At 45.4% G+C, this 17,389-nt stretch overlaps 1 protein-coding gene across 1 annotated transcript; it reads left to right on the top strand.

The window, feature by feature from the left end:
- Positions 1-6,032: 6,032 nt before the first annotated feature.
- LOC147003810 (complement C1r-A subcomponent-like) lies at positions 6,033-16,619 on the top strand. Its single transcript, XM_085839934.1, is given in 12 exon segments — positions 6,033-6,154; positions 6,934-7,159; positions 8,746-8,938; positions 9,966-10,112; positions 10,210-10,406; positions 10,624-10,771; positions 10,955-11,076; positions 12,731-12,809; positions 13,100-13,255; positions 15,267-15,341; positions 15,843-16,578; positions 16,580-16,619. Coding segments are annotated over 12 exon segments (2,121 nt in total). The 5' UTR covers positions 6,033-6,152.
- Positions 16,620-17,389: the final 770 nt, after the last annotated feature.

Raw genomic sequence — 17,389 nt, 5'->3', positions numbered from 1 at the left:
TGTTTCTAGTATTGATTTTAAGGAGAATAAATTGTTTAAAATTGGGTCTTGCTTTCCAAAAGTTATAGATATATTCTAATATTGCAACGGAAACTTAAAAATTATGGTTAAAATTGCCAATGTTCCATTGACTACAGCTTGCAGTTTGATTACAAATTTAAGATCTTTAATTCACCTGTATATTGTAATTAAGATAATTATAAGAGTAATCATCTTATGAGAGTGCTAATACAGCTCACTTCATACAAAACTGGGACAGAGTTATCTAGATATGTTTGTCTTTGTGCACAGATTAGACCCTCAGACAATCAGTTTGGCTATAGTTGCTGCCTGGCAGGAAACTACAATATGGACAATTTTTTCACAACACTGAAGTTGTAAAGAACGTTTTAACTGTAAGTCATCTTTAAAAAGAGTATCAAAAATTAGAGGCATAGACAGTTAAATTGTTCCTCTAGAATCAGTCCTTATTGCAAGAGGGCCAAGATGCTCAGATTAAAAACTATTTTACATTTAAGTTAATGCAGGGCTCAAGACAGCCCAGGGAAGCTTGTGGCCTTCTTTTATTTTGCAAACAGTGCCTGAGAAAGTTTTTCCCTGTGTTCAAGAAAATTTCTTTTTAGCTCTGTTACAGATCTATTCAGATGTTTAAAATAATGCTTAAATTCAAAGAGTTTTGCTTTCAGTGAACTGGTGATCACTAGATAATTTTGCCTGTAGGTATGGCTAACATAGCTTTACAATAAGTAAGAAATTTTTATTGTCTACTTCAATACAAGAAGCAAAGAGTTTAAATCTTTCAGTATATATTGTTTCCTAAGTAGAAAGTATTTTATTAGCTAATGCCTCTAAAGGGAAGTTTAAAGTTCTGGAGAGTAGTTATTGCTTCATAAGATTCAGAGACAATATATTTTTAATATTTAGGATTTTAGTTACAGAAAATCTAAGGAAGAAAAATTTATTTGCTTCAAAATTTTTATTTTCAAAACCTCCAAGAGATGTTTTGCCAACAATTTAATGTTACACGTTACTGAGATATTTTATAATTCTCAAAGACAAGGTATTGTAAAACTTTAAAAACTATACCTTCTTTAAAAACAAAGAAGGGGGAATTATATCCCCATGCACATTATTTAAATCACATTTTTATTTTTAAAAACTAGACATAATCATGTCTAGGTCAGATGATAAGGATCCACTTATTGGCACATGCCATGATCCTATTCAGATACTTAATATGGGGAAAAGGGGGGAATTTTTTCTGTTTTTTCCACAGAATGCTACAAGAGCATGCTAGCTTCCAATGTGACAGGCTGACCTGTAACCTGTGAGTGTCCTGACAGTGGTGACCAGAAAGCTGTGTTGAGTGCACAAAAGAGGACAAATCAGAGAGCAGCCACTTACAAACAGATAAAGAAAGTTCCTATCTCCATCATGGGCTGCAGCAAGGAGTGCCAACCTGGTGCCAATTTGAAATAAAAACAACTAAAAAAGCTGTCTCATGAGGAGGAGAGACTAGTACAGAGAATGTACAAGATGCTTTCGTCAGAGACACTGTTTTTGGCCATTCAGGCCAGCTCCTTATAGCTATGAAAGTTTGTGTACCTTACCTATATGCTTATTGCTAGATAATTTTAAGAGTTAAGATCGCCAATCTTGGCAAGTCTTTTCATATTCATTGTAATTCTTGTCTATTAACTAATTGTGTAGATCCTTATTTAGATAAGGAATCTGCTGTTATGATTTTGTTAAAGAGACCTGCTTATGTTTTGCTGCCTATTAGAATTAGGAAATGATTCTTGGTTTAAAAATCTGGGAATGCAAACTTTAAAAATGTATCTACCATAGCTTTAGATCAGCAGCTACATACTGCTCATTTTGTTAATGATAAACATAGGAATATTTCCATAGCTTTGTCAGAACAACTTATTATAAAAAATTGGAGGGCAAAAGATGTCTTAGAAGTAGTAGTCTTAGTAATAGGACAGGGTATAACATACATTAAGGCTAGAAAGGCGGAAATTTCAGATATTAGTAAAAGTCATTTGGACACTTGGAACATTGATAAATTGGCTAGAGATTTGAAAAACAACCTAAGTGCATTGAACCCCCTAGATTGGGTTCAATATATAATCCTACTTGTTATTCTTATTGGCATTGTTTTATTAGTAATCATTGTGTTTACCATGGACTTGGAATTCAGGGAGAGTGTTGCCTATTCAGTGACATTCAGAATTGCCTCTGGCATTACACTATCACTTTGAATAAAAGCTAGATCACTGCCTTACACAGGAATTTACCATCAACTAGGAAGAAGGAAGTTTAAGACCTAAAGAGGAACCAGAGTAGATACTTAGAACTATAGATAGCTGAGTTACACCCATACACACGTATTTACAATGGCCAGGGAGAAAGTGGACTACCAAAACTAGTTTTCAACCTCCCCCTGGCTTTTGACCTTGTTGCCCTCCCTTTTGGGGCCCCTACTGGGACTCCTATTATTGATTTCCTTCTGTCCTTGGGCATTTCAGAAATTGACCCGATTTGTTAAATCTCAACTGATTCATCTCTTTCAAGCGCATTTGTTTCAGTTCATTACCATCAGCTGGACATTGGCGATAACAAGCAGGTTACTGAAGAAGAGTCAGACGTGGATACCACTTCATCACCCTCATCTCAGGGAAAGAGACTCAATTTCCATAAAATGCTTAAGTAAGATCATTCCCCTCCCCCTAAATTCGGCCATCAGTCTCATGCCACGAATCATTTATAGATTGCTGTAGTCTGTGATTCTGACATAGTAATATACATTCTTGCCACATTGGAAACTAAACAGTCATCCCAGGCTAGACACATCGTAAAATTGGAACTTGAAGCCGTTGCCCGTGAGAGTTGTAAGGCTAAGGCACTACACAGAGATTAGTCTGGTAGCTGTTAGACAGTCTCGGAGGCATGTCTGATTACATGAAGGTTGAGTGCTGTGATGGTTTGTATATCCTTGGACCAGGGAGTGGCACCATCTGGAGGTGTGGACTTTGAAAGTTGGACTAAATGCATTTTGCATTATGCTATATTTAAGTATGGCCCCCATAGACTCATGTTTTTGAACAAGTCTATGGGGACCAGGGAGTGGAATGTGATGGTTTGTATATCCTTGGACCAGGGAGTGGCACCATCTGGAGGTGTGGCCTTGTTGGAATAGGTGTGACCTGGTTGGAATAGGTGTGTCACTGTGGGTGTGGGTATAAGATCCTCACCCTAGTTGCCTGGAAGTCAGTTTTCCACTAGCAGCCTTGGGATGAAGACATAGAACTCTCAGCTCCTCCTGCGCCATGCCTGCCTGGATACTGCCATGCTCCTACCTTGATGATAATGGATCGAACCTCTGAAACCTGTAAGCCAGCCCCAATTAAATGTTGTTTTTTATAAGACTTGACTTGGTCATGGTGTCTGTTCACAGCAGTAAAACCCTAACTAAGACAAGTGCCCTAGGGTCCTTCCTCCAGGAAAAATGGCACGGGAGCAGGTCAGGATTACTCTGGGTAAAAATCTGTAAGCCTGAGAGTTAATCCTGTACATGGCCCCTAACATTGCACACTGGGGATCAGACCTCTACCTCTATCCACGGAGCTTGCTTCGTTCCTAAATCCCTTGGCTAGCCCAGGTTAAACCCAACAGACTGGAACCATTAATTCAAGCCCCATAGATGACTTGTCCTTTTGTCCTTGTGTCTTTCGTGGTTTTAGAGAATCACCCAGTGAGCAAACAGACGTTTAGGTGGTCGTTAAAAACGTGGCTACAAATTTATTATACAATATGCCTTTCTAAAAATATTAAAACGGGAGAGATGTTGGGAGCTATTAAGACAACACAATTGTCCTGATCTCTGAATTAGGCCTCTCCCCACCCACCGAGAAAAAAAAGGGGGTCAAAAGCGGGCCACGATACACCGTTCCGAGAACAACCACAGGATGTTCCAGCCCTAAGCCAGTGCCAGATGTCCTGACCACACCCTGATACCACCAAGTTCCTGCTTCCCCATGTAACTGCCTAAAGAACGTGCAATTCTATTGCCCCACCCCTCCCGCCGATAAGTACCTGGCCGATAAGTACCTGTACTTCCCCTTTTGCTTGTGCAATTCTACTGCCACATCCTTCCTGCTGAAAGGCACTTTCCCTTTTGCTTGTGCATTTAAACCTTGGGCCTGGCTAATACAGTGAACCTTGATGCCACTCAGAATGTTTCCGTGTCGTTATTCGCACAAGGTTCTCGTCTCTCTCTACCCCCCAATTTGGTTCTTAGGAGAAGGTCCCCTCGAGACCCTCTAATAACTAGACCTGCTGGACGGGTCAACATTTGAAGTAATAAGCATATATCATTCTTATTCTTATTGAAATTTTTATTTTTTATAAAAAATACATTTTTATTGACAAAGCAAAATACATATATTTGTCCATATCTATATAATATTTTTATCTCTAGATGCAGATTTAAACTTTATTTGGATGTTTAAACAGAGTGGAAGTGGGGCAGGGCCTGAGGTGGTAAGGTCCAGGTTTAGCATCTTTTTGGTCAAGTCACATGACATCGGAACAGAACTCAGAATCCCTAGAAGCAATGTAGATGAGATTTTTTCAGTTGACTTGCTTTCCTAGACCTCCCCCCTCCATCTGAAACTTCTGCCGCTGTTATGGACAAGCAACACACACACACACACACACACACACACGCACCTCTTAGGATACAGCACGCAGTTCAGCAATTCACTAGACAATATTTCCTCTTCTTTCTGTCTTCTGAACTCGTCCATTTCCTACCCCTCATCATTGGTCTTTCCCGATCTGTGACAAGGCCACTGATCTTACCCTGATAAAATCTTGGAAACCCACCCCACCCCCTCCCTCTCCCCTAGCCTCTCCTCCCTTCATTCAGGCTTCTGCTCCAGTGCTGGAAAAATCTTCCGAACCTCCGCGTTTCACATCTTGTGTGTGCCTGCTCTCCAGCCTCATTCCAAGATAACAGGTCACTGTCAAGGAGAGACTGCCTCCATCTTTGTTGGTCTTTTAAGTTCACAGGCTGACCCCTAATACAAATTATCCCATACGTGGACAAGTCGGGAGAGAGGAGCGAGTAGAGGGAGGAACGTTTCCTTTAATCGGGAAAACGTTACAGGAACTGGCAGGCCTGCTCTGCAGTCCAAACCTCCACAGAACAAAGTGCCATAAATTTTTTGGTGGACATAGGAGAAAAATTTTTAAACAGGACACCATGTCCTTGTGGACAGCACAGCTGTCTCGGGAACCTGGATTCCCTTCTAAGAAGATAGAGCCTCTCTCCCTCTGTGGCCACACCCTTTGCTTGGAGCACTAAATAATTGTATCCCTGAAGACTCGAGCTGACCAGATGTCCATGAAAAGATGTTTCTTCCACTCTGCAGCTGCCCTATTTTCAACAAGATCTAAGTTCACTGGGAAGCTAGAGTTCAGGAATAAAGGCAGGAGCTCAAAGCCGAGCCTTGTGTCCAGCGACATTATACCTCCCCCACACTCATATCCACAGCCATACACCCCCGGTGCCCTCCTCAACCCAGTTCTTCTGTCACCTCACCCTGTGCATTGAAACCCCAGCCAAGCAGCTTCCAGGTGAATAATGATTGTGAGAAAGGAGACAATGAGAAAGCAGAGCCTTTAAGTGCCTCGACAGTCTGCGATGCCTGTAGCGAGGATCCTGGAATAAAGGGCAACTAGCAGCCCCCGGGAAAGTCTCCCAGAAAATGTTAATCCGATTTAGAGACCCCAGAGTCTGGCCCTCCAAACCAAATGTTTCCAGTTCCCCTAAAACTTCAGATCCCATCGCCTCAGCCATTCCCCACATTGACCACCAGATAGCGCCAGCAAGCAACGAGGATTTCAAAACCAAACCTAAACTGGGAACTCAGGGTTTTTTTGTTTTTTTTTTTGTTGTTGTTGTTGTTGTTTTTTTGTTTTTTCTTTATGCCAATGGTTCATTCCCTGAAACATTTCTCCAGGAGTGGTCACACCCTCCACTGCCACAATCCTTCCCTCCCCTGTATGCCTACTCCCTCCTTCAACTTACAGTGCCTGAAGACTGTCAGGAGAGCTGAGGACCCAAAACAAACTGGCCTTGAGACATGTGAGTAACACTGATGGTACCAAGGGAGGAGAGAGGAGCTGGGCATAGGAAGCAAACATGCGCCCATATTATTAAAAAATAAGAAGAAGAAGAAGAAAAGAATAGGAAAAGAAATGGAAGGGGAATAAGAACAGGAACACAATACCCTTTTTCCCATACTCCCAGCTCCAGAGCACATACTTCTCAGGGTCACTCCTCAGGCCTCTCTTCCCAGGATCCAGACCCTTAGCCATGAGCTGAGCGAGCCTCTCCTTTCTTGACACTGGGTTCATAGCAGGGTAACAGTGAGGGGAGGGAACTCTCTGGGAGAGGAGAGAATCCCCCCACATGTATTTCTCAGACCCCACATGTGTTTGTCAGATGCCAGAAGGGTTTCCCCAGGAGCAAGGGGCTTCTTGCTGAAGCCTTGGGAACCTTTGCAGAGCCATCACAGGCAAACTTCACTCTCAGATAGCTGGTCCCAAGCCAGTCCTACCCCTGGAAGGAAAGGGCATGAAAGAGAAGGACAGAGAAGACAGCTCAGGGGCTAGGGGTGGGGAGTGCTATAGAACCCAGTGGCCCCTGGACTGGGCACTGACTTAGGAGGAACTCAGCTGCAGCAGATACAGAGGCTGCTGTGCCCCCACTTACAGAACCTCTATGAAGTCTACAATGGGCATGGGGGAAGAACCAGGCAGTTTAGTCATCCCATTCCTGCCTAAGGCAGCTCAAACGGCAACAGTGCTGCACAACACCCTTGGTCCTCCAGCCCCACAAACACTTGCCTCTCTCTGCGACAGGCTGCTCTTTGCCCTCCTGGTGACCCTGTTCTATGGGGTGGAGGGCTCCATCTACCTCCCTCAGAAGCTCTATGGAGAGGTGACCTCTCCTCTGTATCCCAAGCCTTACCCCAGTGACTTGGAGACAACCACTGTGATCACTGTCCCCATGGGGTACAGGGTGAAGCTGGTCTTCTGGCAGTTTGACGTGGAGCCTTCTGAAGGCTGCTTCTATGACTATGTTAAGGTAGGTGTCAGATTGGGAGGGAGGGGAGACAAAGCTGGAAGTTTGTGCTCTGAATACTCTGGACAATATGCCTGCACCCCATCACTGTACAGCTCTGTAGAAATGCTGGCCTTGGGTCTCTGGTGCCATAGAGGAGGTATCCGTGGACTTTTGAGGCCTTCAGTGAGATTCATGAGGAAAAGGGGCAGGCATGGGGGAGTTTGTTCCAGTAGATTTCACTATGTATTGGAGTTAGGACACAGCTAACCATAGACCTTGAGAAACACCCATGCTTCAGTTTCCCTGTATGGCAACCTACTGCATCCAAAACAAGAGGAAATGAAACATAATACAAGTGTCACGTGTCCTTCAGGGAGGACAAGGACCTTGGTCACCCCTGTATGTACCTTTCAAAGAGTTTTTTCTTAGCCTCATCTTTCTACATCCAGTAAAAATAAAAGGCAGGATTCAAACAGAGCCTATGCCCTTCCTCACACTATGAGGCTCAGGCAACAGCCAGGAGGCTAAGAAAATAACATGAAATCCCGCACACTTCCCCAACAAAGAGGACTCAACAAGTCTGCAGTGTTGAGGGAAGGGTGCATCCCATGGCAAAGCTAGCAAGGAGAATGTCTTCTGCTTTGAAAAAAGTAAGGAATCTGTGAGACAAAGCAGTGAAGATACTAGGTGATGCTGTCCAGTGCGGAGACCTCTGGGTACCATTTGTACTATCATGTTCAGCTGGGTCTATCAGGAAGCTGAGTTGAGAGCAGCTTTTCAAACAATGAAGTAGAAAGCACAACAAAATAAACAAAAAGGTGGGCATAGTAGGGCAGTCCTGTGATCCCAGGTATTAAGGAGACTTAGACCATTCTGGACCGGCCTGGGCAAGCACGGGCTATTTAATAAAGCACATTATTGGAAACAAGGAAGAGATGACATACCAGGCACACAATGGCAGGCGACAGGTTAGCCAAAAGTTGGGAAGATGGCAGAAGAATAACAGGCTCAATCCCAGTCCAGAGCTGGCAAGATGGCTCAGTGGATAAAGGCCCTTGCCTCTAAGCCTGACAACCTTGAGTTCAATTCAAAGGATGTCCATGATGGAGGGAAAACCTGACTCCTGCAAGTAATCCTCTGGGCTCCACATGTAACACGCCCCTGTAACCTGCCCCTGTAACCTGCCCCTGTAACACGCCCCTGTAACGCCACTGGAACACGCCCCTGTAACCTGCCCCTGGAACATGCCCCTGGAACACGCCCCTGGAACACGCCCCTGGAACATGCACCTGTAACCTGCCCCTGTAACACGCCCCTGTAACACGCCCCTGTAACACGCCCCTGTAACCTACCCCTCAACAGAGACAGAGACCTTAATAAATGACATTAAGGCTAGCCTAGGCTACATATTGATATCCTACCTTAAGAAAACAAACTTAATGAAAGACAGAGATGGACCCAAAAGCATCACTTGAGGGTGTGCACAGCAGCCAAATCTGACAGATAGTAACATTAGATCATGATTCAATCCAAGGAGGGTTGCCTTGGCTGCCACAAGGGACCAGACTCCTTAGCAGAGCTTCTCTCCATTGTCCTCCCTCCAACAGATTTCTGCTGATAAGCAAACACTGGGGAGGTTCTGTGGGCAGCTGGATTCTCCCCTGGGCAACCCCCCAGGAAGCAAGGAACTCATGTCCCAAGGAAACAAGATGCTGCTGACCTTCCACACAGACTTCTCCAATGAGGAGAATGGGACCATCATGTTCTACAAGGGCTTCCTGGCCTACTACAAGGCTGTAGGTGAGTGCTCCCCACAGCCAGCCCTTCACTCTGGCCTCAGCCATGGGAGTGTGGCTGGGGCATGTTTAAGCTCTGTTGTAGTAATTTCTTAATCTCCATCGGGGATTTCTACCCTTTGATCATTCAGTTCCCAGATAAAACTTTTATATTTATAATAAGCCTTCATCAGTGATAGAGCTGAACAGATATCAACTCTCTATGTTCCTATGTCTACTTCCCCCATTAACAACCCTGAGATATGATTGGCTATATTCCATCCGGGCAGCTCTTACTCAGACTGGGCAGCTCTCATGGGCAATTCTTTTTTTTTTTTTTTTGGTTTTTCGAGACAGGGTTTCTCTGTGTAGCCCTGGCTGTCCTGGAACTCACTTTGTAGACCAGGCTGGCCTCGAACTCAGAAATCCGCCTGCCTCTGCCTCCCGAGTGCTGGGATTAAAGGCGTGCGCCACCACGCCCGGCTTCTCATGGGCAATTCTTATGATCGCTCTCCTCTTCTCTCCACCTTCTCTCTCGTTCATCATGGACCTCCTTGGACCCCAAGCTTGGGAACCAAAACTTTACCTACCTCTCTTCTGCCCAGCTATAGGTTGCCGGTATCTTTATTCAACCAACAGTTCTAAATTAAAGAGCAAGTTACACAGTATCACTTGGTGGATGTGAGGATTCTCTTGCCCCTAAGGACAACCAGACCTCAGGGACCAGTATTTAGCATTGCAATACAAAGCAACAGACCAAACCTCAACAGAACCCAAAGAAGCCAGAAGCCTAGCTTTCCTTATCTCTCTCTCAAGATGGGGTCTGACCATCTGGCCTCTTCTACCACCAAGCAGATCCCAGAGAACTTTAGAGAGCCAAAGGGGCCAGAAGTGGACTTTGTCTCCAGGCTTCTGGTACATGACTCTTTGAGGGGGGGAAAAAAAACGCACAAAAGTCTCTGAACAGAGGAAGAGATAGCACAACAGTAGCACACCTCGCCCCAGAACTCTGTGGAGAGGAACATAACCCTTCCTTCTGGAATCCCTTCCAGACCTTGATGAATGTGCATCGCAGCCCAACTCAGTGGAAGAGGGTTTGCAGCCCCGATGCCAACACCTGTGTCACAACTATGTTGGAGGCTACTTCTGTTCCTGCCATCCTGGCTACGAGCTTCAGAAAGATGGGCAATCCTGCCAGGGTGAGGCCGAGTGGGAAGGGTGGGTAGACAAAGGCAGAGCAGAGGCTTGCTGGGCCAGCCTAACACCCTAACAGCCCCTCTGATTCTGCTTCTATAGCTGAGTGCAGCAGTGAGCTCTACACGGAGCCCTCAGGCTATGTCTCCAGCCTTGAATACCCTCAGCCCTATCCACCAGATCTACGCTGCAACTACAGCATCCGAGTGGAGAGGGGCCTCACTGTGCACCTCAAGTTCCTGGATCCTTTTGAAATTGATGACCACCAGCAAGTGCACTGCCCCTATGACCAGCTCCAGGTAGAGCTAGACTTCAAACTTTCTTTCCCTTACTCACATGGCTCCCCAGGTCCCTGCTCCTTCCTGGGACCTCGGACTGAGTGGGACAGGGACACATTGTTCACCAGCATCATAGAGGTCTAGAATAGCTCCCCTACACTTGGCCACCCGAGGGGACTTGTGTAAAAAATGTCCCCACTGGAGAACTAACCATGATCTCCTCCCCTTTTCCCATCAGATCTACGCTAATGGAAAGAACTTGGGTGAATTCTGTGGAAAGCAAAGGCCTCCAGTCCTTGACACCAGCAGCAATGCAGTGGATTTGCTGTTCTTCACAGATGAGTCAGGGGACAGCCAAGGCTGGAAGCTGCACTACACCACTGAAAGTGAGTGGGTTAGGGTGGAGCATGGCTTCCTGGGAAACTTGTGTTGAACATGCATGAGACCTGGGGTATTGTCTCTAGACCCCTAAACTAAAATAAGATATGTAGGTGCCTCCCTTGCCTACCAGTAATAAGGGAAACGGGAGGGGACCAATGGCTCTGACAAGCTCATGCCCTCACCAACAGCCATCAAGTGCCCCCAGCCCAAGGCTCTGGATGAGTTCACCATCATCCAGGATCCGCAGCCTCAGTACCAGTTCCAGGATTACTTCATTGTCACCTGCAAGCAAGGCTACCAGCTCATGGAGGTAAGAGGCCGAGGCTCATGGGACAGATCCTCTGGGTATCCCAGGAGGAAGAGTTGGGCAGATCTCAAATGGAGCCATGGAGGTTTGGGCTGGAAGAATTAGTCTGCCCTCAGATCTGAGTAAACATCAAAGGGACCGAAGTTCAAGGTCCACTCACTTTATGGAGCAAGTTCAAGACCAACAGGGATGACTCTGTGAGATCTCATCTCAAAGTAAAAAGTGAAAAAGTGAACTGAGGATATAGCTCAGAAGGAGAGGGCTTGAAAAGGATGCTGGTGGTCCTAGGTTCAAGGCCAGGTACAGAAAAGAAGACTAAAAAGAATATACTTTGTCTGCATAGAGAAAACACTCAAAGGGTTTGTTTTTCTTGTTTTGTTTTGTTTTGTTTTGCTTTGCTTTGCTTTGCTTTGCGCTTTGCTTTGCTTTGCTTTGCTTTGCTTTGCTTTGCTTTGCTTTGCTTTGCTTTGCTTTGCTTTGCTTTGCTTTGCTTTGCTTTATGAACCTGATGTCTTAGGGAGGCTGTGGTGGCTCATGACCTTAATCCTAACACTTAAGGACATAGAGGCCAGTAGAGGCAAGTAGATCACTGAATTCAAGGGCAGCCTGATCTACAGAGGGAGTTCTAGAACAGCCAGGGGTACACAGAGAAGCCCTGTCTCAAAAAAAAAAAAAAAAAAAAAATGAGAGAGAGAGACAGAGAAAGACAGAGAGACAGAAAGAGACAGAGAGGGAGGGCAGAGAGACAGAGACAGAGAGACAGAGAGAGTTAAATAGATAGAGAGAATGGATGGTGGGCTGGTAGGCTGGTGACTATCAGTGTCACTGTATAGCCCAGGCTAGATTTAAACTATCATACTGTCTCTACCTCCTGAGTGCTGGGATTACAAGTGCCCTTAGACCCATCTGATGGCTGTTCTTAATAAGTTATTTATAACCAGGGTCAGTGGCACCTACACCTGTAACTCATGAGGAAACTCATGAGAGAAAAATCATGAATTTGAGGCCAGCCTGGGCTACATAGCTAATCTAGGACAGCCTAGGCTATATAACAAAGCCTTGTCTCAAAAAAAAAACCATATTTTTCAATATTATCAAGTGACTGTCACTCTTTGATGTTGTGCCAACTGTCCACTCACCTGCGATGTCACCATATTAAACACCTATGAAAGCGCCAAGTAGCACTAGAAGATTAGGGGAAGCCCTGCGCTTTAATAAAACTGCAGTGTGGGAGGGAGTGTGATGGAGACCTTGGCTTGTAGACTGTTTCAGGAAGAGGGAGAAGCCTAAAAGCCTGGGTCTGCTCTAGAAAATGATCTTTATTTTGATACAAAAGTACAATCCTGACTTGTCTTTATTACACTTTGGGAGGGAGCAGGGGGTCTATGGAAACAGTCCAGGGTCTAAAAACAAAGTTATTGAACCTACCAATTAACCTTGCTGTGAGTTTCTGCTTTGGAATTCAGCATCCCATCTGCAGCCTTGGATTGAGAGCACTAGCTAGGGAGAATGGGGAGGAGGGAGGAGGAGGCACATCTGTGAGGGAGCTGAGGTCTAAGAGATGGACACAGCTGCCATCACATTCCCACAGACGTTTTGCACCTTAGAAGTAGGGGAGCCTGTCTGCTGACTGCATGTCTAACTTTGGCTTAAACAGGGAAATCAGGCGCTACTCTCCTTCACAGCTGCTTGCCAGCATGATGGCACATGGCATCGTGCAATGCCCAGGTGCAAGAGTAAGTCACAAACTGGATGAGTAAGTCACATCCCTTAATCTTGAGACTTGAGCTGGGAGGGAAAAAGACCCCTCATCTCCAAGGGTCCTGCCTCCTAGCTTGTTCCTTAGAAGCTGTTTAGGCCTCATCTCAGGCCTGATGGTCTCTGCCAGAACTGAATTTTACCCTATCTAGTGCAAGTGTGCACCCTACTGACCATTCTTCTCTGAGGTTCCGGAGACCCCCAATTGCCCAACTGAAGTCTTGCACAGGTGTCCTCCACTTCCTTACAACCCTGTATTCTCTCTAAGTCAAGAACTGTGGGCAGCCCCAAAGCCTGTCTAATGGGGACTTCCACTACATCACCACAAAAGGTGTGACCACCTATGAAGCCAGTATCCAGTATCACTGCCATGAACCATATTACAAGATGCTGACGAGAGCTGGCAGCAGCGAGTCCATGCGAGGTAGGAATTGAGGCGCATCACGGTCCTTATTCCTCTTTCAGCTCTGAGAGACACCTGGCATTTCTTCAGTGGAGTCCTGAGTACCAACTGAAGGATTCTACATTACAATGCCAAAAACAAACAAACAAACAAACACCCACGACAACAAAAAGACCAAAATAATAAAAACAAAACACTTAAGAAACAAAGTAATAGTTTGAAGAGAAGAACACCAAACCAATGGAAAGCAAAGACTTGAATCTCTTGTGGGTTTTTTTTTGGGGGGGGGGTGTTTGTTTTTTTGTTTGTTTGTTTGTTTTGGTTTTTCCGTATATCCCTGGCTGTTCTGGAACTCACTCTGTAGACCAGGCTGGGCTCGAACTCAAAAATCTGCCTGCCTCTGCCTCCCAAGTGTTGGGATTAAAGGTGTGTGCTACCAAGCCTGGCTAAGAATTGAATCTCTTAAGCCACCCTCTAACCACCACAACCATTACCAACACTACCACTACCAGTAACAATGCACTAATCACCAATAGCACCCTACCAGCATAATACCACCATAGCCACCACTGACACACTACCAATACCAACATCATCACCATCATCACTTCCAACTCCAACGATTGCCACCACCAAACCAACACCAGCACCTGCAAAGCCATAGGCAACACCAACATCACTGCCATACTGATATTAGCACCACCAACATAGGCAATCTCCAGTACACATTACCATCGCTAAGACCATTACCAAAATCAGTATCACCATCACCACCATCTCTTTTATCATCGCTGCATCCACTCTGTCTACACCATACTCACTCATTAGCGAGACCAATAATACTGTTACCATCCATTCTACCATCACTAAGAACATGGCACCACCATCACCACCACCACATGTACAGTGACATTCCCCCTCTAAGCTCCCATGCTCAGGCTGCCATGTTGTGATCTTTAAGCATTCAGGTTTACTTAACGATTCTCAAACTCATCTGTGCGTAGGATGGTCAGCTTACTGTAGTCATGGAGATTGGACCTAGGGCATCTCTCATGAATTCAAAGTATGCACTATTACCATTGATCTATAGTCCCAGCATGCCCCACTGGTATCTTTAATATTCTGTTGTCCGTCTTCTCTCTCTCTCTCTCTCTCTCTCTCTCTCTCTCTCTCTCTCGCTCGCTCGCTCGCTCGCTCCCTCCCTCCCTCCCTCCCTCCCTCCCTCCCTCCAAACTTTGTATAGATGAGGATGATTTTAAACACCTAATCTTCCTATCTCTATACCCCAGGGATTATAGGTACATACCACCACATCTAACTAAAATGTCTCTTTAAATTATACAAAAAAAAAAATTCAAGACTAAGGACTTATCTACCATGTGAGAGTCCCGGAGTTACATATTCAACACTGGAAATATGGAAGGAAGGAAGGACTCAATTTTAGTTTCCTCATTTTAAAAATGAACTTAATACATGCTTGAAAGTGTCACCATATTTAAACGAGATAATGCAGATAAAATACTCAGTAACCAAAGGGCAGAGTGACAGCAATCAGACGATGTGGCTATTGCTGGATGTGGTCCTGCACTCCCAGAATACCAGCATTTGGGTTACTATAGCTGAGGATGGAGAATTCATGGTCAGCTTGGGCTATATAGCAAATTCAAGGTCAGCCTGTTCTTAACAATAAATCCTGGAAAGAGTTATACAGGAAGGAAGACATGGCATTATCATCTGTAATCCTGCTATCAAGATGCAGTCACTGGTAAACTCAGATGGCTTCCTTCCAAATATATATAGCTAAGTATTCTGCAGTTTTTATTTTTTCACTCAACAATAAGACAAAATACATGTACAGAGTCTTTTTAGCATTATATATCTATATACATTTGAACCAGTTAATTTTGCTCCTTGATTATGGCGTCTCCTTTCTCCAACTCCCTCTATAACACCTTCAGTGTCCAATGGCCTCTGCTGCCTGCTTTTCTGGCCCACCACCTCCAGCCTTGACACAAACTCTTTTAATCCTCAGGGATATATACCTGCACAGCCCAAGGCATTTGGAAGAATGAAGAGGAAGGAGAGAAAATGCCCCGGTGTCTGCCAGGTAAAGGGTGGATGAGCCAGATGTCATTTGCAGTATCGGGGGTGGGGGGTGGGAGGGAAGAGAGATCAAGTAAGGTGATGCTTTAACTCCAAGGGAAACACCCGATGAGGAGTAAGGAAAAGGAGCGAGAGAGTGTGTGCCAGGAAAAAGAGAGAGGTACAGAAAATCTAAACTAGTCCTGATGGTCTAGTGCTCATATGGACAAGGAATTGGAGAATAAAGTCAAGAGAAATTCCCAGAAAGAATTAGTAAGAACAGGGAGAGTTAGCCAAGAATGGGTGGAAGAAGGGACTATGGGAAAAGGAATACAAAGAAGAGAGAGAGAGAGAGAGAGGTATAGGCAGAGGAAAGGAGAGGAAGGCGAGGAGAGTTAGGAGCTGCAGCAGAAGAGGGGATTGGGGGGGAATGTTGGGGGTGTGGGGGATGGGGGAGCGATGAACAAAAGAAGGAAGAAGGGGCTGGAACCTGCAGCTGACAGGTTCTCATCCTGTCTCTCTGCAGTGTGTGGGAAACCTGTCAACCCAGTGACACAGAAGGAGCGCATCATTGGAGGGCAGACAGCCAGGCCAGGCAACTTCCCCTGGCAGGCCTTCACCCTTATCCACAACCGAGGGGGTGGGGCCCTGCTTGGAGACCGCTGGATCCTCACAGCAGCCCACACCATCTACCCCAAGCATCACAACAAAAGAAAAAACAACACCAACCCCAAAACGCTTGTTTTCCTGGGCCACACAAACATGGAACAGATCCAAAAACTGGGACATCACCCAGTCCGTCGGGTCATCATCCACCCAGACTACCGCCAAGATGAACCTAACAATTTTGAAGGAGATATTGCTCTACTGGAGCTGGAAAACAGTGTGACACTGGGCCCCGAACTCCTCCCCATCTGTCTCCCAGACAATGAGACCTTCTATGGCAAAGGCCTCATGGGTTATGTCAGCGGATTCGGGATAACAGAAGATAAGTTAGCTTTCGATCTCAGGTTTGTCAGACTGCCTGTAGCTGACAGAGAGGCATGCCAGAGATGGCTCCGGACAAAAAAGGATAATGATGTATTTTCTCAAAATATGTTCTGTTCTGGGGACCCAAATATAGAGCAAGACGCCTGCCAGGGGGACAGTGGGAGTGTTTTTGCAGTCAGCGACAGAAATCGTGATATCTGGGTGGCTACGGGCATCGTATCCTGGGGCATTGGGTGTGGTGAGGGATATGGCTTCTACACCAAGATACTGAATTGTTTACTGGATCAAGAAAGAGATGGGAGACGAAAACTGAACCCTGCATTCACTGGGTCAGAATCCAGGATATAGTGTATATATATATTTAAAAAATGTGTCTGACCACTTCTTGATAACAACTATGATTCTCATATTAAAATCACAGATGTAGACCGTGTATAGAATAAACTCTCTCTTCTGTAATTCCACCAACCTGATGGAATTTTGTTGTGTTTTCACCAGAGTTTAACTGTGTGGCGGAAGCTGCCCTAAAGTATACAGTCCTCCTGCTGAGGCTCGGGATTAAAGCTAACTATGATGGGTTGGTAAGAGTATAGAGCCGGGCGTGGTGGCGCATGCCTTTAATCCCAGCACTCGGAAGGCAGAGGCAGGCGGATTTCTGAGTTCGAGGCCAGCCTGGTCTACAAAGTGAGTTCCAGGACAGCCAGAGCTACACAGAGAAACCCTGTCTCGAAAAACCACAAAAAAAAAAAAGAGTATAGACTGTTAGAAAGGCAGTGGTGGTGCACACCTTTAATCCCAGCACTCAGGAGGCAGAGACAGGTGGGTCTCTGAATTTGAGGCCAGCCTGGTCTACACAGTGAATTCCAGGACAGCCAGGGCTTCACAGAAAAACCTTGTCTCAAAATACGGAGACGGAGACGGAGAGAATGGACTGTTCTTGCATAGTTCAGACATCCTTTGATTTCCAGAACCCTTGTCCCATGGCTCACAACTGTCTCTAATTCCAGCTTCAGCCTTCCAACACCTGCACATACCCATCCATACACATATACTTAGCTAAAATACTATTCTATATTTTGTCTT

The sequence above is a fragment of the Mus caroli genome, unplaced genomic scaffold, assembly GCF_978045245.1.
Source record: "Mus caroli unplaced genomic scaffold, Mus_caroli_1 scaffold_7, whole genome shotgun sequence".
Taxonomy (NCBI): Eukaryota; Metazoa; Chordata; class Mammalia; order Rodentia; family Muridae; genus Mus; species Mus caroli.
Note: the sequence above shows the minus strand (reverse complement) of the source record. Positions and strands in the feature narration are given on the sequence as shown.